Source organism: Talpa occidentalis, unplaced genomic scaffold, assembly GCF_014898055.3.
Source record: "Talpa occidentalis isolate TD23 unplaced genomic scaffold, MPIMG_talOcc4v2.1 talOcc4.3, whole genome shotgun sequence".
Classification (NCBI taxonomy): Eukaryota; Metazoa; Chordata; class Mammalia; order Eulipotyphla; family Talpidae; genus Talpa; species Talpa occidentalis.
Window position 1 is genome coordinate 271,647 of NW_023603184.1, and position 24,882 is coordinate 296,528.

General features: G+C 39.7%; 4 protein-coding genes across 4 annotated transcripts; all 4 read left to right on the forward strand.

The window, feature by feature from the left end:
- Positions 1 to 417: 417 nt before the first annotated feature.
- On the forward strand, positions 418 to 1,380 carry LOC119254178 (olfactory receptor 5A2-like). The gene has a single exon (XM_037521300.1). It carries the CDS (start codon positions 418 to 420, stop codon positions 1,378 to 1,380), a length of 963 nt encoding a protein of 320 aa, XP_037377197.1.
- Positions 1,381 to 8,771: 7,391 nt separating this feature from the next.
- LOC119254324 (olfactory receptor 1440-like) lies at positions 8,772 to 9,731 on the forward strand. The gene has a single exon (XM_037521432.1). The coding sequence runs from the start codon at positions 8,772 to 8,774 to the stop codon at positions 9,729 to 9,731; it is 960 nt and encodes a 319-aa protein (XP_037377329.1).
- Positions 9,732 to 15,865: 6,134 nt separating this feature from the next.
- On the forward strand, positions 15,866 to 16,828 carry LOC119254179 (olfactory receptor 1440-like). Its single transcript, XM_037521301.1, has one exon. The coding sequence runs from the start codon at positions 15,866 to 15,868 to the stop codon at positions 16,826 to 16,828; it is 963 nt and encodes a 320-aa protein (XP_037377198.1).
- Positions 16,829 to 22,985: 6,157 nt separating this feature from the next.
- LOC119254180 (olfactory receptor 1440-like) lies at positions 22,986 to 23,948 on the forward strand. The gene has a single exon (XM_037521302.1). The coding sequence runs from the start codon at positions 22,986 to 22,988 to the stop codon at positions 23,946 to 23,948; it is 963 nt and encodes a 320-aa protein (XP_037377199.1).
- The last annotated feature ends 934 nt before the right edge of the window (positions 23,949 to 24,882 follow it).

Genomic DNA, 24,882 nt, shown 5'->3' on the forward strand with positions numbered 1-24,882 from the left:
AATTCTGAAGGTGATGTTAAAGAGAACTAACTCATATCCTCATTTTACATTGAAGCTTAGGTGATGCAGGGTCTTTCCCAAGCGCTGGGTCACATGGGGCTACCTAGTTACAGTGACCTTCTTCACCTGTGCAGATAAGACAGTGTCTCCATAATTTGGTATAATGCCCATTGCCATGTAATTGTAAATTTGAAAGAACAGAGGGAATAAAGATATTTAGTTGGATAAAGCACTGATGATGCCTCACCACGTGTCTCATGCCAAGGGCAAGAGAACATTTACACAAGATAATTATTCCTGTAATGCTAGTGATTCACTCATGTTAATATATTTAGGCAGCTGCATGAAAGAGAAAAATGAAAAGTATTTCTTGTTTTTTGAGAATGAAAACATTTCATCTTTACCTTTTCTCAGCAGATGGTGCCAAACAAGTCCATGCGAGAGGATAGAAACCACACGACTGTGACAATGTTTGTTATCCTGGGAATCTCAGATGAAAAAGAGTTACAGCTTAGTCTCTTTCCAGTCTTCCTGCTGATCTACCTTGTGACATTATTCTGGAACCTGAGTCTCATCACCCTAATCAGGATGGACTCGCACCTGCACATGCCAATGTATTTTTTCCTCAGTGCCCTGTCATTTTTAGATATTTGTTACACTTCTTCCATCAGCCCAAGGATGCTTTCAGACTTCTTCAAAGATAAAAAAGTCATTTCCTTCGTTGCTTGTGCCACCCAGTATTTTGTGTTTTCTTGGACGGGTCTGACTGAGTGTTGCCTCTTGGCCGCCATGGCCTATGACAGATACGTGGCCGTTGGCAACCCTCTCCAGTACTCATCCATCATGGCCCCTGGGCTCTGTTGGAAGATGGTTGCTGGTGCCATTGGGTGTGGTTTCATTTGTGCATTATTAGAAACAGTGTCGTGCTTCCAAATTTACTACTGTGGGCCAAATGTCATCCAACATTTCTTCTGTAACATAACTGAAATTATTAGTCTGTCTTGTTCTAATCCGCATATCAGTCAAATTATTCTTTTTCTGGTATCTATTTTTGTTGGGTTTGGTTCCTTACTTCTTATTCTATTATCCTATGGTTTCATTGCAGCTTCTGTCCTGAAAATATCATCCATCAAAGGTAGTGTCAAGGCCTTCAATACTTGTGCCTCCCACCTGGCAGTTGTGACCCTCTTCTTTGGCACAGGCCTCGCTGTGTACATGCATCCTAGTTCTGGCCACTCCACAAAACAGAACAAATTTCTGTCCGTGTTCTATGTTATTGTCATCCCCATGTTAAACCCTGTTATCTATAGTCTGAGGAACAAGGACATCAAAGAGGCCCTCAGGCGATTGATAAAGAGGACAGCACATTTATCTCAGTAAGAGCAAGACCTGATAAATAGAAAGCAAAGTGCAGTAGAACAAAATAAAACCAATTTATCACCCTGTATTTCTAGTCCTAATGGAACACTATGGTCAGAATATGCAAGCATCCTATTGTAGGTCATACAGATATCTAGGCAGAAAAGGTCAGAATCTGACTTCTTGATTCCTGGTGCCCTTACCCTTAGTGGTCGCCATGCAGGAATCTAGCAGAGCAGTGGATCCTACATGGCGGGCAGCTTGAAAGCTCGTTTCCATGCTTAGACCCAGTAGATAAACCTGTGTTTGAGAATAGAGGTTCTGAAAGATAGTGCATGTAGAGAAAAGTAGGGAAACTGTTCTTTTCACACAAACTGTTCTTTCTCCCCTGAACTTCTTTTACTTAGTTTTCATTTATTCATATTTCAATTATGAAGTAAAAGAATATGTTCATTAATTCATGAAAATTAAAAATTGAGAAATTTAAGTCATTACAAACTAAATCCTGGTGATGGAGGTATGGACAGAGAGTAAAATAGACAAGGGGAGATAGAGAGATAGAGAGACAGAGAGAGAGGGAGGGAGAGAGAGAGAGAATGCACATGAGAGAGTGAGCTTGGCCTTGTTTTATTCCCCCCAAGCCTGTTTCCTTGAGTTATTTTTGAGTCAGCTTGTGAAGGTAATTGTGAAAATGGGAGAGGTGAAGGAATGAAATGATTAAAATTAAAGGTTGGGGAAATGCTCAGAGCCTTTAAAGAAGCAAAACGTCAATTCCTCACATGGTGCACCTGGTGCATACTCTATGTCAGCTTCCTAGAGACTTGAGACTCAGGAGTGATCACTCCCATGTTGTGTATACAGAAGGAGTTCCCAAAGTCTGAGCCTCCAAGTATTCCAGGTTTTAATACTGATCAAGAAGCGGAAGATTCAGCAGACCTGGGGGTGCTATGAAATGTATATTGCAAATAAGATTTGTGAAAAATTGACAAAGAGAATAATTCTTCGGATAAGAGTTCATGGACTAATTGTCCAACATATTCCAATATTATGTGTACAACATTTGGGTTTCATGTAGTTCTGTGTATGAATATGATTTGTTTTTGTCATTCATTAACTAAGAAATAATCTCCCTGTTTCAGGTAGAATCTTGTGCATATTGAGTCCACCATGTTCTTCCCAGGTAGCAACAATCCATCACTATCTTTGTAATCAGTGACTTTGAGGCATTGGATTGTGGGACTGCATAGACTAAACAAAGCAAAGTGTGGTTAAAAGATCTATTCTTTACTTAACAGACTGCGATTAGTAAACTCATCTCTAACACACTTTGTAGATAGTTGCCCTTCTGCAAGCTACTTGCGCACATATTTTCCTCACTTCTCCATTGAGAAGAATAATTGCATCTTCCTCAAAGAATGACAAAGGATTATCTCAGACTAGGCATGAAAGAAAACAGAATCTGGTATATGGTAATACCTAATGAATGTTAACTTATGCAATGAGTGATTAGTCAATTTTTATTCAATTTCCTATATGTCAAGGGAAATCCTGGCAAATTTTTAAAAAGAGACAAATTAAGCAGCTTTGGAATATCTACTCCAGTTGATACAGAATAGTGAGCTAGAAGCCATCACACCCACCTCTGCAACTTCTTTGCACAAGGAGGCAGTACTCAAAGAAGTGGAAGGAACTCAAGTTCTTAGACCTGACCACATGTGGAGGTGTTACCATGGTCTGAAACCTCTTACTTACATGAAACCTTGACTTTTCAATTTGACATTGTTTCCCTCACCTTTTTTTCTGTGTACTCCAGCTCGCTAAAGTTCCTGTCTTTCAATTTAATTTGGCAGAGAATGTTAAGTTACCCTATTGCCAAAAGTCACTGGAAGTAAACAACTAACAAACTGATAAAAGAAAATTGTCTCATGGTTTGGACTTATGTGGAATCCTCAGGATTTGTTTTTATCTCTACCATTGGGCAAAATACCATTCAGCATTTCATGTGTGACATTCCCTAGATTATACCCTTGTCTTCCTTCCATGTTGTGCCTAAAGAAACAGCACCTGAATTCTCAAAGCTCTGAGTCTCCTGGAAACAGCAGATTTGAGGGTGTACAGAAATGTAGATTCCAAACAAGAAAATTTATAGAAAATTGACAGAACAATTCTTCAAACAAGAGTTCATGCCTAATGATTTTTTCTTTCACTTGTTTTTGATGAAGTTGGGTCTTGTTTTCCATCCCCTAACCTCCCTTTCCATGGAAACTTCCATAGTGAGAATGCCCTGCCTCAGAAGTAGTTCAGGACTTTCAACACCTGTGCCTCCCACCTGGAGGCTGTGACTGTCCTCTATGGCACACCCTCTCTGTGCACGTGCGTCCTTGTTCTGCCACTCCACAGATAGAACATGTCCCTATCCCTGTTCTATGCTGTTATTCCCATGCTTAGCCTTATTTTCTATAATCTGAGGAACAATGATGGTAAAGAGGCTCCCAAGAAGCTGATAAATTGGTAATACATTTAACTCAGCCACAGTGATTTTGGGGGCTGGATTTTTGAACTTCAATATGTAACATAGGATAAGAATATGTAAGTGACTTTGTCAATCTCAATAATATTTAAGTAGAGAGAAGAAATGAAAACCACTTCCTTGATTGCTGAAGTTATCATGTTAGTGCCGATACAAGTGATGTGATTGTGGTGGTGGTGTAGACATTGAGCCAGATTAAAAACCTGTTTTCAGTATTAGAACCATGTGATAAACTGTATGTTTTGAGAGAGGAAGTGCTGTAGGTATCAGATTAGAGAAATGGCAAGAATGGAATAAGCCACACTGACTTTATTTCACTGATTTTCTATATTTCTTTCTTTATAATTAATAAGAATTTATCAAATCAATAAAATGATGTATGAATTAATATCTGAACAAATATTTAGAAATATTTTAAAAGAGCCATTTTATAATTTTAATACCAACAGAAAGAGCAGAGTGAATGAATATGGGTGTGTTTGTGTGTGTGCATTATGAGTGTGTTTGTGTGTGTTTGAGAGAGAGAGAGAGAGAGAGAGAGAGAGAGAGAAAAGAGAGAAAGAGAGGAGATGAGGAGGGGAAAAAAGAGGAAATGAAGGAGAAGGAGTATTTGGAGAAAGAGGAGGGGAGAGCTCAAAAGACTGGTCATGAATTACTCTGAAATAACTCTTTACTCCATGTTATTCCTGTCTCTCCCTGTGAGGTAATTGAAAAAAAATTGGCAGGGAAAATGTCTGAAGATAGAAAGAAGTCAGTCGTCAAATTCTGGGCTCATATCAGCAGGAACATGTTCCATGGAAGCTTCCCAAAAACCTAACAAGAGCTCAGAAATGATGGCCGTCATGTTGTGTCTCCAGAAGTGTGTCCCAACTCCAGAGATGTGAGCCCCCAGAGGATATAGGGCCTTCATTTTTATCAGGAGTCAGAGAGTCATCAGACTAGAGCATCCCATGAGACTCAGAGACCAACCAAAAGAAATTACAAAAAGTGTACGATGATTCATGGTTTATGACTGGTGTTCTATAATATTAATATAATTGCTTTGTACCCTAAAATTCAAGATTTAACTTTTCAATAACCAAGTAAAGGTGATAGGTGAGCTACTATGCCCATATCACCTCTAGAATCTTGGGGCTTGTTTTGTCCTGCCATGCTTTTCCCAATGTAGCCACAATTAAACATGTATCTCACAAAGTGTGGCTTGTGGAACAGAAATAGCTCCTACTGACATGAAATATATTCTTCAATGCTTGACCAGGATATCCCATTCTGACCTTTTGTGGACATCTGTGACAAGATCTTAAGAAAATGTTCAGTTAACATGAAAGCTGGGGCAACCAGAGGTGGCGGGGAATGGAGAAATGAAGGGAAGAGAACTCAGTGTTGAGGGAGTACAAGGGCCCCTGATGTGGACTATGGCTTCTCTGGCATTCCTTCTTGCCTCAGATTCCTCTCTTATGAATAGGGAATAATCCTAGTATACCTCACAGGGATGCCATGATGATTAGTTCAGGTCAGGGTATTGATAAAATGTATGCATCAACATATTTAAAATGAAAGTTCTTGGTTAAACAAGAAGGTGTCCACACATCTAATTTATTGCTAATAAGCTATTTATCCTCTTGTACTGGGCCAATTCAGCTTGGGCCAGTTCCTTACACCTCTAGTTCAAGTTACTTACCTGGAAAATAAACATATGATGCAGAAGTATTCCTAAGACATTTCAGCTCAATTGCCTCCAAGTTTCTGAATACAAAATCTATAACCATGAGACTATGCCAGGAGTATGGGGAAGTAAGGACCCAGAGGGAAGTGGCTAATGGAGCAGATTAGCTGTGACCAAAACTCCATGGAACATGACCCCAGAGAGCAGGTGCCTGGAGAGCTCCCTCCATCTAATCCTTGATAATAAATATTAGAGGACTCCCCACCTGTGGGCATCTCTTTTGCTGTCAATGAACAACCTATTTCATGGCTCACAGCTCCCATCCTGGAGTCAAGAGTGTCCATTCTGGAAGGTTTTTCAGGAAGAAATACGCTATTTCCATCCTTGGCAAGAAGTGTGTATTCCTGAGGGATCTTGGTCAAGGTGAGAAGCAAGATTTAGAAATAAGAGAGGATTGTGTGCTGTCTCCACAGCTGTGTAAGCCTCCTAGCAGCAGTGGCTGTGGGGAGCAAGGAGTGTGACACTCTGTCACTTATGTTCTTCAACCCTACCCTCTACCTCTCTTCCCTCCCCGCCACGGTGGTGTCTTCCCATGGAATGTTCCCCCTCATCCAAATTCCCTGACCTCAGAGACAAGATTAATGTCAGGTATTACTCTGGGGTTAGGAATGATGTTGAGATCTAGTTCTGTAATCGTCAAGGACTTGATACTAAACTATGCCACTTTCTGGTTTTCCATATATGAACTGGAAATAATATGTCATCTAGAATTAAATGAAATGGTATCTGTAAAGATGGAACATTGGAAGCATTAGTAATTGAGTGCTGAGCAGTGATGTACTAAATTTCAGGGAGAATTTCATATAGTCAAAGCAGGCTTGTCTGTCTATGCTTTTTTGGACATATCCATCAAGGACCCTTCTTATTTGTTATTCCCTTAATTAATCTACTTGAAGTATTAGTAATAACTTGATTTTTGCTTAATACTTTTTCAATATTGAGTAGCAAGAAGCAACTTGTCCCCACATAAAAGATAATCAAAGCTTGTGTAGTTCCTTTGGTCTCATTTTGAAAGACAAATGAGGGGCCCCACTGTAAAACCAGGTAGTATTGATCTTACTAGGTTTTCAACCTTATACTACATTGCACACCATCCTGACTTTTCACTCATTTGCTTATCATGTCTAAGATTATAAGTTTTGGGTATATCGGCACAGTGAAATTTCCATTAATTTTGATATTAGTCAATATTCCTTCTTCACAATCTTCCCTAGAAAATTCATCAAAGAGATGAGTATATTCAGGTTTTTTTCATCTAGCTGTCCAAATTTTAAGAAGGTAAAATTGATCATGGACCAAGTGAAACAATTCATAGTACACACTTATTTGGTAGTGATGGGTCGCTTATATACATTTACTTATGGCTTCTGCTATTACCAGGAGGTAATAAATAAATGAAATGTAGTCCCACTGATTCATCAAAACTTGCCCTTTGTACTATGTGATGCACATTTCCCTTAAGAATGACTCCAGTACTGGAGCTTTGGGGCACAGGGGGCAAGAAAGAATGAATTCAGTACAAGAGGATTGTAACATTTATTTCAAGAGGCTGTTGAGAGTAAGGCAGCCCATTCAGTAGATGTGTAACCAGTAGTGTGCTTGTGGTCCCTGGCATAAGTGAGAAGCAGCCACAATAAATGGAAGTGGTGAACCTGACTCACGCAAACTAAGCAGACAATAATTAATGATGTTATTTTAACATTTACTGAGGAATTTGTGTTCCCCAGGTACTGTTCTAAGACCTTTTTGTTTACATCTCATTTCCTAATACAATGATGCTTTTGAGGTCCTTATTAATTGTACCAGTGAGGAAAGTGACATGCAGAGATAAAAACTCTTCATACATTTTAATATCAATAAAAATGACAAAGTCAAACCTGAACCCCAATTCTCACATTTGAATAACTGTGTTTTAAAATACTGTATTTTACACAAGAGTGTGTGTGTGAGATTTAATTCCAACAAATCCATCCTGAAGCAGAAGGTTGTCCCCCTGGATTTTCTTTCTAGTGTGAGTTCCCAGATGAAGATGTACTATGTTGGGAGTATGCTCATGACTATCTGGGGACAAGGATAGCTGCTGCTCCTAGGGCCGACACTCACTGCTGGGGGCAAGAGTCATAAGCTTTGGCTCAGAGATTCAGGTCTTCATTTTCCTGTACTGACTCCAATGAAGAAGGCGAAAAGAATTTCAGAATCTGCCTCATAATTCTAGTTCCAATGTCCATTGTGTACACAACCCAACAATTATGAGCTTCAGTGACTGTCTTTTGTAGGATGAATCTCCACCCCTGGAAATGACAGTAGACTCTGTGGTGACTGAGAATCCAATAAGACCATGCACAGGGGCTGATGGTAGCTTTGTTGGTGGATGGTCAGAGTTTCCAACACATTTTCAAAAGTGTCACTGACTCCATGAAGAGCAAGAATCACTCTCCCAGGCAATTTAAGTTATAAATATCTCTGAATTAAGGAAGAGAAACTGTAGGTCAAGGAGGGGAGCATAACTCTCTTTCAAGTCTATATTATCTAACATCTCATGAGACTTCCTAAAGTTTGGAAGTGGGGCAGTCATATAATTTCGAATCCACTTGGCCATTTGCTTTCTTCCATGACCCTATTATATTATTCCTCTCTCTGTGGATTTGTGGACACGGAAAGGCACTTAAAAATTTTTTTGCCCTCGGTTATTATAAATTAATTGAACACTAATTCTGAAGGTGATGTTAAAGTGTACTAACTCATATCCTCATTTTACATTGAACCTTAGGTGATGCAGGGACTTCTCCAAGCACAGGGTCACATGGGGCTGCCTAGTTAAAGTGACCTTCTTCACCTGTGCAGATAGTTCAGTGTCACCCTAATTGGGTATAATTCCCACTGCCATATAATTGTACATTTGAAAGGGACAAAGACAATCAAGAAATTTTAGTGGACAAAGTTCTGATAATGCCTCGCTAATGTGTATTGTCCAATAGGGAGAGTGAGATATTATTCAGGGAAATTCTGTACTTAACATTGGTGATTATACAAAGAGGAAAGATTCACTCATTTTAATATATGTAGTCAGTTGCATGAAAGAGAAAAACGAAGAGCACTTCTTTCTATTTTTTGAAAATCAAACCATTTCATCTTTCATCTTTTTCTCAGCAGATGATGCCAAGTGAGTCCATGGGAGGGGACAGAAACCTCACATCTGTGACAATGTTTGTTCTCCTGGGAATCTCAGAAGACAAAGAGCTGCAGCTTAGTCTCTTTCCAGTCTTCATGCTGATCTACCTTGTGACATTATTCTGGAACCTGGGTCTCATCATCCTAATCAGGATGGACTCCCACCTGCACACACCAATGTACTTTTTCCTCAGCGTCCTGTCATTTATAGACATCTGCTACACTTCTTCCATCAGCCCAAGGATGCTTGCAGACCTCTTCAAAGATAAAAAGATGATTTCCTTCATTGCCTGTGCCACCCAGTATTTTGTAGCCTCCTGGATGGGTCAGGCTGAGTGTTGCCTCTTGGCCACCATGGCCTATGACCAATACGTGGCCATTGGCAAACCTCTCCAGTACTCGACCATCATGGCGCCTGGGCTCTGTTGGAAGATGGTTGCTGGTGCCATTGGGTGTGGTTTCATTTGTGCATTAGTAGAAACGGTGTCTTGCTTTGAGATGTACTATTGTGGGCCAAATATCATCCAGAATTTCTTCTGTAACATAACTGAAATTATGAGCCTGTCTTGTTCTAATCCCTTCATTGTTCAAATGATTCTTTTTGTGGTAGCTATTTGTGTTGAGTTTGGTTCTTTACTTCTTATTCTGTTATCCTATGGTTTCATCACTGCTTCTATCCTGAAAATATCGTCTGTCAAAGGTAGCGCCAAGGCCTTCAACACCTGTGCCTCCCACCTGGCAGTTGTGACCCTCTTCTTTGGCACAGTCTTCGCTGTGTACATGCATCCTAATTCTGATCACTCCACGAAACAGAACAAGTTTCTGTCTGTATTCTATGTTATTGTCATCCCCATGTTAAACCCTCTTATCTATAGTCTGAGGAACAAGGACATCAAAGAGGCCTTCAGGCGAGTGATGAAAAGGACAGCACATTTATTGCAGTAAGAGTAATACCTGAAAAAAAGATAGCAAAATACAGTAAAACAAAATAAAGCCAATTTACTGCCATGTATTTCTAGTTTTAATGGAATGTTATGGTCAGAATATGCAAGCAACCCATTATAGCTTATAGGAATAGCTAGGTAGAAAAGGTCAGAATCTGACTTCTTCATTCCTGGTGCCCTTATCCTTAGTGTCTGCAAGCGGGGATCTAGCTGAGTAGCAGATCTAACTTGGCGGGTAGCTTGGAAGCTCGTTTCCATGCTTAGACCCCGTAGAAAAACCTTGTGTTTGAGAAGAGAAGTTCTGAAAGACATTGTATGTAGAGAAACATAGGAAGTCGCACAAAATGTTCTTTCTCCCATGAGCTTCTTTTATTTAGTTTTTGTTTATTTATATTTCAATTATGGCATAAAAGAATGTGCTCATTAATTCATGAAAATTAAAAATTGAGAAAATTACCTCATTATAAACTTAATCCTGTAGATGGAGGCACAGAGTGTGAGTAAAAGAGATGGGGTGGAGTGGGTGGGGGAAAGAGAGAGTGTTTTCTTATTTTATTTCCCCAAACCTGTTTCTTCTCAGTTATTCTTGAGTCAGCTTGTGAGGGTAATTGTGAAAATGAGAGGGGGAAAGGAATGAAATAATTAAAATACAGGTTGGGGACATACTCAGAGCCTAGAATGGAGCCAAAAGCCATCAATTCCTGACACAGGTGCACATGGTGCATACTCCATGTAAGCTTCTTGGAGACTCTGAGACTCAGGAATGATCATGCCCATGTTGTGCCTACAGAGGCTGCACCACCTGAATTCCCAAAGATCTGAGTCTCCAGGATTCAGTAGACTTGGGGATGCTATAGAAATGTAGATTCCAGACAAGAAAACTGTAGAAAATTGACAAGGAAAACAATTTTCCAGACAAGAGTTCATAGACTAAGTGTCCTACATATTGCAATATTATGTGTATAATAGACTACATGTAGCTCTGGGTATGAACAGGATTTGTTTTTGTTATTCATGAAGCAATAAATAATCTCCCTGTCTCTAATGGAACCCTGGACATATTGAATTCACCATGTTCTTCCCAGGTAGCAACAATCCATCACAATCTTTGTAATCGGTGTCTTTGAAGCATTGAGTGTGGGACAACAGAGTCTAAACAAAGCAAAGTGTGGCTAAAAGAATCTATTCTTTATTTAACAGACTGTGATTAGTAAACTCATCTCTAATACACTTTGTAGATAGGTGCTCTTCTGCAAGCTACTTGCACACATATTTTCCTCCCCCATTGAGTACATTAATTGCATCTTCCTCAATGAATGACAAAATGATTATCTGAAACTAGGCATGAAAAATCCAGACTCTGGTGATGAATGTTAGCTTAAGCAATCAGTGATTAGTCAATTTTATTATTCAATTTTATATACATCAAGAGAAACACTGGAAAATTGTTAAAAAACTAATTAATTTTAACAAGTTCCTGTCCATGTTTATGTTGTTATTATCCCCAAGTTAAAAATTAAGCAGCTTTGGAATATCTCCTCCAATTAGGACACAATAATGTGTTAAGAGCCCTTTTCCTACCTCTGCAGCTTCATTGCTGAAGTGGAAGGAACTCACGTTCATAGAAATGACCACACGTGGAGGTGTTACCATGGTTTGAAATCTCTTACTTACATGAAACCTTGACTTTTCAATTTGACATTTTCCCCCCTCACCTTTCTTTCTGTGTACTCCAGTTCACTGAAGCTTCTGTCTTTCAATTTAATTTTGCAGAGGATGTTAAGTTACCCTCTTGCCAAAAGTCACTGGAACAAAACAACTAACAAATAAACTAATAAATAAAAGAAAATTGTTGCATGGTTTGGACTTATGTGGAGTCTTCATGATTTATTATTATTTAAACAGTCACTTGTTTTTATCTCTACCATTGGGCAAAATACCATTCAGCATTTCATATGTGACAGTCCCTAGATTATACCCTTATCTTCCTTCAGTCTGTCCCTGTGCCTACAATTACTTTTCTTTCACTTGTTTTTGATGAAGTTGGGTCTTTTTTGCCAACCACTAATGCTCTGGTTCCATGGAAGTTTCCGCAGTGACAATGCCCTGCACCAGAGGTAGTTCAAGGCCTTCAACTCCTGTGCCTCCCACCTGGCGGCTATGACTGTCTTCTATGGCACAGCCTCTCTGTGCACATGCGTCCTCCTTCTGCCACTTCACGAACAGAACATGTCCCTGTCCATGTTCTGTGTTGTCATTCCCACGCTAAACCTTATTTTCTATAGCTTGAGGAACAAGGAAGATAAAGGGGTTTTCAAGAAGCTGATAAATGGGTGACACATTTAACTCAGCCACAATGATTTTTGGGACTGGATTGTTGAACTTCAATATGGAACAAAGGACATGAAATACAAGTGACTTTGTCAATCTCAATAATATTTAAGTAGACAGAAGAAATGAAATTCCCTTCCTTGATTCCTCGTATGTTTCGCAGGGCTGCTATGATGATAAATTCGGGTCAGGTAATTGAAAAATTATACATTAATATATTTAAAATGAAAGTTTTTGTAAATAAGAAAGTGTCCACTCATCTAATTTATTGCTACTAAGCTATTTACCAACTGGCTGTGCTAGCTTTGGGAGATTCCTTACAAATCTGGTTCATGTCACTTACCTGGAAAGTAAACATATGATGTGGAAATATTCCTAAGACATTTCCAGCTCAATTGCCCACAAGTTTGTTTAAACAAAATCTATAACCGTGAGACTATGCGAGGACTATGGGGAAAGGATCCAGAGGGGACATGGTTAATGGGCTGATTAGCAGTGACCAAAGCTTCCTGGAACAAGACCCCAGAGAGCAGGTGCCTGGAGGCTCCCTCCACCTAATTGTCTTTCCCCCTCACTCTGCTGCCCTTGATAATAAATATTAGAGGACTCCCCACTTGTGGGCATCTCTCTTGCTGTCAGTGAAAAACCTGTTTCATGGCTCACAGCTCCTATTCTGGAGTCAACCGGGTCCATTCTGGAATATTTTTCAAGGAAGAAATACGCTATTTCCATCCTTGGCAAGAAGTGTGTATTCCTGAGGGATCTTGGTCAAGGTGAGAACAAGATTTAGAAATAAGAGAGGATTGTGTGCTGTCTCCACAGCTGTGTAAGCCTCCTAGCAGTGGCTGTGGGGAGCAAAGAGTGTGACACGCGGTCACTTGTGTTCTTCAGCACTGCCCTCTCCCAGTGGTGTCTTCCATGGAATGATCCCCCTTATCCAAATTCCCTGACCTCAGAGACAAGATTGATGTCAGGTACACAGGGGTTAGGGTAATGTTGAGATCTAGTTCTGTAATTATCAATGACTTAATACTGAACTTTGTCACCTTCTGGTTTTCCATATATGAACTGGAAATAATATTTTATCTAGAATCAGTTGAGATGGTTCCTGTAAAGGTGGAAACGTTGCAAATTTAATAATTGCATCCTGAGCAGTGATGTACTGAATTCACGGGGGGATACATGTAGGAAAACAGGCTTTTCTATGTTCTCCAGACTTACCACCTAAGCACGCTTCTCATTTGTTATCCCCTTAATAAATCTGCTTGGAAATAATATTAGTAATAACTTGATTTCCATTTCAATTCTGAGTAGCAAGAAACAAACTGGTCCCTACATAAAGGACAGCCAAAGCACATGTATAATATCTTTGGTCTTGTGGTCTTTTCAAAACACCAGTGATGGGCCCACTGTAAAACCAGGTAGTATTGATCTTACCAGGTCTTCAATCTTTCTTATAGCTCATTGTTTTTATTTATTGCACACCATTCTGACTTTTTATCACTCATGCACTTGTCTAAGGTTGTAATTTTGGGTAGGGTATTTTGTTAGCTAGATTTACACAGTGAAACTTCTATTAATATTTATATCAGTCAACAATCCATCACAATTCTCTTTGTAAAATTGATCAAGAGATGAATACATTCAGATATTTTTCATCCAGCTGTCCAAATTTTTACAAGGTAAATTATCTCATGATTAACTGAATCAATTGAAAACCCACATTCTTATTTTGCAGAGATGGGTCACTCATATACATTTAGTTACAGCTTCCTCTTTATCAGGATGTAATAAATAAAAGAAATGTATTCCCATTGACTGGTCAAAACTTTACACTGTACTTTGTGATGTGCATTTCCCTTAAGAATAAATCCTGAACCAGGATTGTAACATTTATTTTAAAAAACTCTTAAGGATAAGGCAGCCTGTTGAGTGGGCTGTTCATCAATGCTGTGGTGTTGGTCCTGGCATAAGTGAGAAGCAGCCACAATAAATGGAGGTGGAGAACCTGACTCAAGCAAATGAAACAGATAATAATTAATGATATTATTAGTAACAGTTATTGAGGTATTTGTGTTCACTAAGTACTGCTCTATGACCTCTTGCTTACATCTCATTTCCTAATGGAATGATACTTTTCAGGTACTTACTAAATTTACAAGTGAGGAAAATGATATGCAGAGATAAAAAATCTTCATCATTTTTATATCGATAAAATGACAAAGTCCAACCTGGAGCCCAATTCTTACATTTGAATAACTGTGTTTTAGAACACTGTATTTTGCCACTAGAATGTTTGTGTGAGTTTTAATTCCAACAAATACATCCTATAATTTCTTGATGCTGTGAGTTCCTGCATGAAGATGTGCTATGTCAGAAGTGTTCTCATGACCTCTGAGGACAAGGACAATGCTGCCCCTCGGGCAGACACTCACTGCCGGGGCAAGAGTCATGTGCTTTGGCTCAGAAATGCAGGTCTTCATTTTCCTTGTTCTGATACCAGTGAAGAAGGAGAAAAGAATTCCACAATCTGCCACAATTTCCCAGTTCCCATGTCCATTGTCTGCACATCCTGACATTTATGAGGTTAAGTGACTTTTGTAGGATGAGTCTTACACCTGGAAATGACAGTGGACTCTGTGGTGACTGAGAATCCAGTAAGACCATGCACAGGGGCTGACGGTGGCTTTACTGGAGGAGAGTCAGAATTTCCCACATTTACAAAAGTATCACCCACTCCATGAAGAGCCTGAATCACTCTTCTAGACTATATGTTATAAGTATCTCTGAATTCAGTATGAAAAACTGTAGCTTCAAGGAAGGGAGCATAAAGCTCTACCAACTGTGTATTATCTAACTTCTCAGGAGGCTTCCTTGAGTCATTAACTTGGTTAAGTCACATCCATTTCCCAACCACTACTGGGCATGTGTCTCCTTCCATGACCCTGTTATATATTCCTGTTTCTTTGCAGACCTTGTGAACACAGAAAGACACATATATAATCTCCTGTACATCCTCATTATAAATTGTCTAAATACTAATTCTCAAGGTGATTTTATTTTATTTTATTTTTTTTAAAAAGTTTCATTTATTTATGCATACAAGAACTGGGCTACAAGCCAGAGGTTGGGGGCTGAGAGGATTTATCAGAGACAGAATGGGGAGCAGAACCGGTGGATCGACTTAAATACACTGCTGAGGGTAGCAGCGGGTGAGACAGGAGAGGTCTGCTGCGCCATGTGGGTCACCTGCCTGGATGGTCGGGGTTCCAACTCATGCTGCAGTGGCTTCTGATAGCTTCATAGTGGTGTGGTTCACCCCTTGCACTATCAGGGTGTCCCCCTCAAGGGGATTTTAAAGATTTTAACGAGCACCTACTGGACATCCTCATTTTACACCGAGGCTTCACATGATCAGGTTCTTCTCCAAACACTGGTCACATGGGGCTGGCTAGTTAAAGTGACCTTCTTCACCTGTGCAGATGGACAATGTCACTGTAATTTGGTGTAATTCCCATTGCCAAGTCATTGTAAATTTGAAAGGAACAGAGGGAATCAAGATATTTTAGCGGATAAAGCACTGATGATGCCTCACCACTCTGTCTTCTCCCATAGGGACAGTGAGAGTATTTTTATAGAGAACTTATGAACATAACATTGGTGATTATACAAAGAGGCAAGATTCACTCAACATTAATGAATCATGTTTGTATATTTAGTCTGTTGTCTGAAAGAGAACAATCAAGAGTACTCTTTCTGGTTTTTGCCAATGAAACCATTTCCTCTGTCATCTTTTCTCAGCACATGGTGCCAAGCTGGTCCATGGCAGGGGACAGAAACCTCACGTCAGTGACCACGTTTGTTCTCCTGGGAATCTCAGAAGATAAAGAGCTGCAGCTTAGTCTCTTTCCAGTCTTCCTGCTGATCTACCTTGTGACATTATTCTGCAACCTGGGTCTCATCACCCTAATCAGGATGGACTCCCACCTGCACACACCAATGTACTTTTTCCTCAGCGTCCTGTCATTTATAGACATCTGCTACACTTCTTCCATCAGCCCAAGGATGCTCGCAGACCTCTTCAAAGATAAAAAAGTCATTTCCTTCTTTGCCTGTGCCAGTCAGTATTTTGTAGTTGCCTCGTTGGGTCAGGCTGAGTGCTGCCTCTTGGCTGCCATGGCCTATGACAGATACGTGGCCATTGGCAACCCTCTCCAGTACTCAACTATCATGGCACCTGGGCTCTGTTGGAAGATGGTTGCTGGGGCCCTTGGGTGCGGTTTCTTTTCTAGCTTAGTTGAAACAATCACTGGCTTTCAGTTATACTACTGTGGACCAAATGTCATCCAGAATTTCTTCTGTAACATAACTGAAATTATTAGTCTTTCTTGCTCTAATCCCTTCATCAGTCAAATGAGTCTTTTCGTGTTAGTTTGTTTTGTTATTTTAGGTCCTCTGATTATTATTTTGTTATCCTATGGTTTCATTGCAGCTTCCATCCTGAAAATTTCATCTCTCAAAGCTAGCACTAAGGCCTTCAACACCTGTGGCTCCCACTTGGTGGTTGTGACTCTCTTCTATGGCACAGCCCTGGGTGTGTACATGCATCCTAGCTCTGGCCACTCCACGAAACAGAACAAGTTTCTTTCCGTGTTCTATGTTCTCATTATCCCCATGTTAAATCCTTTTATCTATAGTCTGAGGAACAAGGATATCAAAGAAGCCCTCAAGAGGGTGATAAAGAGAGTTACACTTACACCTCAGTAAGAAAAATATTTTGTAGTGTTTCCTGAAAAGTGAAAACAAAACTTGGGATATTAAAACAAGAAATAATATGAAGTCAGGTATTTCTACTCCTAATGAAATTCAGTGGCCAGAATATGTAAGGGTCCATTTGTAGATCATTAGAATATCTAACAGAGAAGGTAAAAATCTGGCTTCCTGATAACTGATGATATTAGTGATCTGCAAGCAGGGATATAGCTGAGCAGCAAATGCAAGTGATAGGCACCTTGAAAACTTTTTTCCATGATTAGACCCAGCACATAAACCTTGTTTTTGAGAATAGAGGGTCCGAAAGATAGTCTATGTAGAGAAATGTAGGAAGTCACCCAAACTGTTCTTTCTTCCATGAACTTCTTTTATGTAGTTTTCATTTATTTATATTTCAATTATGGTGTAAAAGAATGTGTTCATTATTTTGTGAAAATTAAAAATTGAGTAAATTACTCATTATAAAATTAATCTTGTAGAAGGAGACATGGAGGGAGAGTAAAAGAGACCAGGGAAGAGAGAGAGAGAGAGAGAGAGAGAGAGAGAGAGAGAGAGAGAGAGAGAGAGAGAGAGAGAGAACTTTTTCTTGTTTTATTCCCCCCAAACCTGTTTCCTCTGAGTTATTCTTGAGTCATCTTGTGAAGTAAGTTGTGAAAATGAGAGGGGGAAAGGAATGATATGATTAAAAGTAAAGTTTGGGGGAATACTCAGAGCCTAGAATGAAGCCAAAGCCATCAATTTGTGCACCTGGTCACACTTCATGTCAGCTACCTGGAGGCTCTGAGACTCAGAAATGTCCACTCCCATGTTGTGCCTAAAGAAGCAGCACCTGAATTCCTGAAGCTCTGAGTCTCCTGGAAACAGCAGATTCGAGGGTGCTGCAGAAATGTAGATTCCAAACAAGAAAATTTGTAGAAAATTGACAGAACAATTCTTCAAACAAGAGTTCATGGATTATGTAACCTACATATACGATATTATGTGTACAACATTTGGGCTTCATGTAGCCCTGGGATGAATACGATTTGTTTTTGTTATGCGTGAAGCAATAAATAATCTCCCTCTCTCAAGTAGGACCATTGGCATATTGAGTCCACCATGTTCTTCCCAGGTAGCAACAATCCATCACAATCCTTATATTTGGTAACTTTGAAGCATTGAGTGTGTGACAGCAGAGTCTAAATAAAGCAAAAAAGTGGTTGAATGGTCTGTTCTTAACAGACTGTGATTAGTAAACTCATCTCTACCACACTTTGTAGAAAGGTGCCCTTCTGCCAGCTACTTGAACACATATTTTCCTCACTTCCCCATTGAGAACAAAAATTGCATCTTCCTCAATGAATGACAAAATCATTATCTGAAACTAGGCATGAAAAATCCAGAATCTGGTATATGGTAATACCTAAAGATTGTTAACTTATGCAATTTTTATTATTCAATTTCATATATGTCAAGAGAAACACCAGAAAACTTTAAAAATTTTAATTAATTTTAACAATTTCTTGTCCATGTTTATGTTATTACCATCATGTTAAAAATTAAGCAGATTTGGAATAACTCCTCGAATTAGAACACAATAACGCATAAAAATCCCTTTTCCTACCTCTGCAGCTTCATTGCTGAAGTGGAAGGAGCTCACATTCATAGAAATGACCACACGTGGAGGTGTTACCATGGTCTGCAATCTCTTACTTACATGAAACCTTGACTTTTCAATTTGACATCTTCCCCCCTCACCTTTCTTTCTGTGTACTCCAGTTCCCTGAAGCTTCTGTCTTTCAATATAATTTGGCAGAGAACGATAAGTTACTCTATTGCCAGAAGTCATTGGAACAAAACAACTAACCAATAACTAATAAATAAAAGAAAAATGCTTCATGGTTTGGATTTACGTGGAATCCTCATGATTTATTAGTATTTAAACAGTTACTAGCTTTTATCTCTACCATTGTGGGCCAAATACCATTCAGCATTTCATGTGTGACAGTCCCTAGATTATAACTTTATCTTCCTTCAGTCTGTCCCTATGCCCAATGATTACTTTTCTTTCACTTGTTTTTGATGAAGTTGGGTCTTTTTTGCCAACCACTAATGCTCTGGTTCCATGGAGCTTCCACAGTGAGAATGCCCTGCACCAGAGGTAGTTCAAGGCCTTCAACTCCTGTGCCTCCTTCCTGGCAGCTATGACTGTCCTCTATGGCACAGCCTTTCTGTGCACGTGCATCCCCCTTCTGTCACTCCACGAAGAGAGCATGTCCTGGTCATATTCTGTGTTGTCATTCCCACGCTGACCTTATTTTCTATAACCTGAGGAATAAAGATGATAAAGGGTTCCCAAGAAGCTGATAAATGCATGACACCTTTAACTAGCCACAATGATTTTGGGGCTAGATTTTTGAACTTCAATATGGAAAAAGAGTAAGAATATATGTGTCTTTGTCAATCTCAATAATATTTAAGTAGAGAGAAGAAAGGAAATCCCCTTCCTTGATTCCTCGTATGCTTCACAGGGCTGCTATGATGATACATTCATGTCAAGTAATTGAAAAAATTATACATTAACATATTTAAAATGAAAGTTTTTGGTAAACAAGAAAGTGTCCACTCATCTAATTTATTGCTGCTAAGCTATTTACCAACTGGCTGTGTTAGCTTGGGCAGATTCCTTACAACTCTGGTTCATGTTACTTACCTGGAAAGTAAACATATGATGCAGAAATATTCCTAAGACATTTCCAGCTCAATTGCCCACAAGTTTGTTAAAACAAAATCTATAACCTTGAGACTATGCGAAGACTATGGGGAAAGGATCCAGAGGGGACATGGCTAATGGGCCGATTAGCGGTGACCAAAGCTTCCTGGAACAGGGCCCCAGAGAGCAGGTGCCTGGAGGTTCCCTCCATCTAATTGTCTTTCCCCCTCACTCTGCTGCCCTTGATAATAAATATTAGGACTCCCCGCTTGTGGGCATCTCTCTTGCTGTCAGTGAAAAACCTGTTTCATGGCTCACAGCTCCTATTCTGGAGTCAACCGGGTCCATTCTGGAATATTTTTCAAGGAAGAAATACGCTATTTCCATCCTTGGCAAGAAGTGTGTATTCCTGAGGGATCTTGGTCAAGGTGAGAACAAGATTTAGAAATAAGAGAGGATTGTGTGCTGTCTCCACAGCTGTGTAAGCCTCCTAGCAGTGGCTGTGGGGAGCAAAGAGTGTGACACGCGGTCACTTGTGTTCTTCAGCACTGCCCTCTCCCAGTGGTGTCTTCCATGGAATGATCCCCCTTATCCAAATTCCCTGACCTCAGAGACAAGATTGATGTCAGGTACACAGGGGTTAGGGTAATGTTGAGATCTAGTTCTGTAATTATCAATGACTTAATACTGAACTTTGTCACCTTCTGGTTTTCCATATATGAACTGGAAATAATATTTTATCTAGAATCAGTTGAGATGGTTCCTGTAAAGGTGGAAACGTTGCAAATTTAATAATTGCATCCTGAGCAGTGATGTACTGAATTCACGGGGGGATACATGTAGGAAAACAGGCTTTTCTATGTTCTCCAGACTTACCACCTAAGCACGCTTCTCATTTGTTATCCCCTTAATAAATCTGCTTGGAAATAATATTAGTAATAACTTGATTTCCATTTCAATTCTGAGTAGCAAGAAACAAACTGGTCCCTACATAAAGGACAGCCAAAGCACATGTATAATATCTTTGGTCTTGTGGTCTTTTCAAAACACCAGTGATGGGCCCACTGTAAAACCAGGTAGTATTGATCTTACCAGGTCTTCAATCTTTCTTATAGCTCATTGTTTTTATTTATTGCACACCATTCTGACTTTTTATCACTCATGCACTTGTCTAAGGTTGTAATTTTGGGTAGGGTATTTTGTTAGCTAGATTTACACAGTGAAACTTCTATTAATATTTATATCAGTCAACAATCCATCACAATTCTCTTTGTAAAATTGATCAAGAGATGAATACATTCAGATATTTTTCATCCAGCTGTCCAAATTTTTACAAGGTAAATTATCTCATGATTAACTGAATCAATTGAAAACCCACATTCTTATTTTGCAGAGATGGGTCACTCATATACATTTAGTTACAGCTTCCTCTTTATCAGGATGTAATAAATAAAAGAAATGTATTCCCATTGACTGGTCAAAACTTTACACTGTACTTTGTGATGTGCATTTCCCTTAAGAATAAATCCTGAACCAGGATTGTAACATTTATTTTAAAAAACTCTTAAGGATAAGGCAGCCTGTTGAGTGGGCTGTTCATCAATGCTGTGGTGTTGGTCCTGGCATAAGTGAGAAGCAGCCACAATAAATGGAGGTGGAGAACCTGACTCAAGCAAATGAAACAGATAATAATTAATGATATTATTAGTAACAGTTATTGAGGTATTTGTGTTCACTAAGTACTGCTCTATGACCTCTTGCTTACATCTCATTTCCTAATGGAATGATACTTTTCAGGTACTTACTAAATTTACAAGTGAGGAAAATGATATGCAGAGATAAAAAATCTTCATCATTTTTATATCGATAAAATGACAAAGTCCAACCTGGAGCCCAATTCTTACATTTGAATAACTGTGTTTTAGAACACTGTATTTTGCCACTAGAATGTTTGTGTGAGTTTTAATTCCAACAAATACATCCTATAATTTCTTGATGCTGTGAGTTCCTGCATGAAGATGTGCTATGTCAGAAGTGTTCTCATGACCTCTGAGGACAAGGACAATGCTGCCCCTCGGGCAGACACTCACTGCCGGGGCAAGAGTCATGTGCTTTGGCTCAGAAATGCAGGTCTTCATTTTCCTTGTTCTGATACCAGTGAAGAAGGAGAAAAGAATTCCACAATCTGCCACAATTTCCCAGTTCCCATGTCCATTGTCTGCACATCCTGACATTTATGAGGTTAAGTGACTTTTGTAGGATGAGTCTTACACCTGGAAATGACAGTGGACTCTGTGGTGACTGAGAATCCAGTAAGACCATGCACAGGGGCTGACGGTGGCTTTACTGGAGGAGAGTCAGAATTTCCCACATTTACAAAAGTATCACCCACTCCATGAAGAGCCTGAATCACTCTTCTAGACTATATGTTATAAGTATCTCTGAATTCAGTATGAAAAACTGTAGCTTCAAGGAAGGGAGCATAAAGCTCTACCAACTGTGTATTATCTAACTTCTCAGGAGGCTTCCTTGAGTCATTAACTTGGTTAAGTCACATCCATTTCCCAACCACTACTGGGCATGTGTCTCCTTCCATGACCCTGTTATATATTCCTGTTTCTTTGCAGACCTTGTGAACACAGAAAGACACATATATAATCTCCTGTACATCCTCATTATAAATTGTCTAAATACTAATTCTCAAGGTGATTTTATTTTATTTTATTTTTTTTTAAAAGTTTCATTTATTTATGCATACAAGAACTGGGCTACAAGCCAGAGGTTGGGGGCTGAGAGGATTTATCAGAGACAGAATGGGGAGCAGAACCGGTGGATCGACTTAAATACACTGCTGAGGGTAGCAGCGGGTGAGACAGGAGAGGTCTGCTGCGCCATGTGGGTCACCTGCCTGGATGGTCGGGGTTCCAACTCATGCTGCAGTGGCTTCTGATAGCTTCATAGTGGTGTGGTTCACCCCTTGCACTATCAGGGTGTCCCCCTCAAGGGGATTTTAAAGATTTTAACAAGCACCTACTGGACATCCTCATTTTACACCGAGGCTTCACATGATCAGGTTCTTCTCCAAACACTGGTCACATGGGGCTGGCTAGTTAAAGTGACCTTCTTCACCTGTGCAGATGGACAATGTCACTGTAATTTGGTGTAATTCCCATTGCCAAGTCATTGTAAATTTGAAAGGAACAGAGGGAATCAAGATATTTTAGCGGATAAAGCACTGATGATGCCTCACCACTCTGTCTTCTCCCATAGGGACAGTGAGAGTATTTTTATAGAGAACTTATGAACATAACATTGGTGATTATACAAAGAGGCAAGATTCACTCAACATTAATGAATCATGTTTGTATATTTAGTCTGTTGTCTGAAAGAGAACAATCAAGAGTACTCTTTCTGGTTTTTGCCAATGAAACCATTTCCTCTGTCATCTTTTCTCAGCACATGGTGCCAAGCTGGTCCATGGCAGGGGACAGAAACCTCACGTCAGTGACCACGTTTGTTCTCCTGGGAATCTCAGAAGATAAAGAGCTGCAGCTTAGTCTCTTTCCAGTCTTCCTGCTGATCTACCTTGTGACATTATTCTGCAACCTGGGTCTCATCACCCTAATCAGGATGGACTCCCACCTGCACACACCAATGTACTTTTTCCTCAGCGTCCTGTCATTTATAGACATCTGCTACACTTCTTCCATCAGCCCAAGGATGCTCGCAGACCTCTTCAAAGATAAAAAAGTCATTTCCTTCTTTGCCTGTGCCAGTCAGTATTTTGTAGTTGCCTCGTTGGGTCAGGCTGAGTGCTGCCTCTTGGCTGCCATGGCCTATGACAGATACGTGGCCATTGGCAACCCTCTCCAGTACTCAACTATCATGGCACCTGGGCTCTGTTGGAAGATGGTTGCTGGGGCCCTTGGGTGCGGTTTCTTTTCTAGCTTAGTTGAAACAATCACTGGCTTTCAGTTATACTACTGTGGACCAAATGTCATCCAGAATTTCTTCTGTAACATAACTGAAATTATTAGTCTTTCTTGCTCTAATCCCTTCATCAGTCAAATGAGTCTTTTCGTGTTAGTTTGTTTTGTTATTTTAGGTCCTCTGATTATTATTTTGTTATCCTATGGTTTCATTGCAGCTTCCATCCTGAAAATTTCATCTCTCAAAGCTAGCACTAAGGCCTTCAACACCTGTGCCTCCCACTTGGTGGTTGTGACTCTCTTCTATGGCACAGCCCTGGGTGTGTACATGCATCCTAGCTCTGGCCACTCCACGAAACAGAACAAGTTTCTTTCCGTGTTCTATGTTCTCATTATCCCCATGTTAAATCCTTTTATCTATAGTCTGAGGAACAAGGATATCAAAGAAGCCCTCAAGAGGGTGATAAAGAGAGTTACACTTACACCTCAGTAAGAAAAATATTTTGTAGTGTTTCCTGAAAAGTGAAAACAAAACTTGGGATATTAAAACAAGAAATAATATGAAGTCAGGTATTTCTACTCCTAATGAAATTCAGTGGCCAGAATATGTAAGGGTCCATTTGTAGATCATTAGAATATCTAACAGAGAAGGTAAAAATCTGGCTTCCTGATAACTGATGATATTAGTGATCTGCAAGCAGGGATATAGCTGAGCAGCAAATGCAAGTGATAGGCACCTTGAAAACTTTTTTCCATGATTAGACCCAGCACATAAACCTTGTTTTTGAGAATAGAGGGTCCGAAAGATAGTCTATGTAGAGAAATGTAGGAAGTCACCCAAACTGTTCTTTCTTCCATGAACTTCTTTTATGTAGTTTTCATTTATTTATATTTCAATTATGGTGTAAAAGAATGTGTTCATTATTTTGTGAAAATTAAAAATTGAGTAAATTACTCATTATAAAATTAATCTTGTAGAAGGAGACATGGAGGGAGAGTAAAAGAGACCAGGGAAGAGAGAGAGAGAGAGAGAGAGAGAGAGAGAGAGAGAGAGAGAGAGAGAGAGAGAGAGAGAGAGAAACTTTTTCTTGTTTTATTCCCCCCAAACCTGTTTCCTCTGAGTTATTCTTGAGTCATCTTGTGAAGTAAGTTGTGAAAATGAGAGGGGGAAAGGAATGATATGATTAAAAGTAAAGTTTGGGGGAATACTCAGAGCCTAGAATGAAGCCAAAGCCATCAATTTGTGCACCTGGTCACACTTCATGTCAGCTACCTGGAGGCTCTGAGACTCAGAAATGTCCACTCCCATGTTGTGCCTAAAGAAGCAGCACCTGAATTCCTGAAGCTCTGAGTCTCCTGGAAACAGCAGATTCGAGGGTGCTGCAGAAATGTAGATTCCAAACAAGAAAATTTGTAGAAAATTGACA

What these genes read in the sequence shown, in the direction of transcription:
- LOC119254179 (XM_037521301.1), top strand. Translation starts at nt 15,866, where the DNA reads ATGGTGCCAAGCTGGTCCATGGCAGGGGACAGAAACCTCACGTCAGTG.
- LOC119254324 (XM_037521432.1), top strand. Translation starts at nt 8,772, where the DNA reads ATGCCAAGTGAGTCCATGGGAGGGGACAGAAACCTCACATCTGTGACA.
- LOC119254178 (XM_037521300.1), top strand. Translation starts at nt 418, where the DNA reads ATGGTGCCAAACAAGTCCATGCGAGAGGATAGAAACCACACGACTGTG.
- LOC119254180 (XM_037521302.1), top strand. Translation starts at nt 22,986, where the DNA reads ATGGTGCCAAGCTGGTCCATGGCAGGGGACAGAAACCTCACGTCAGTG.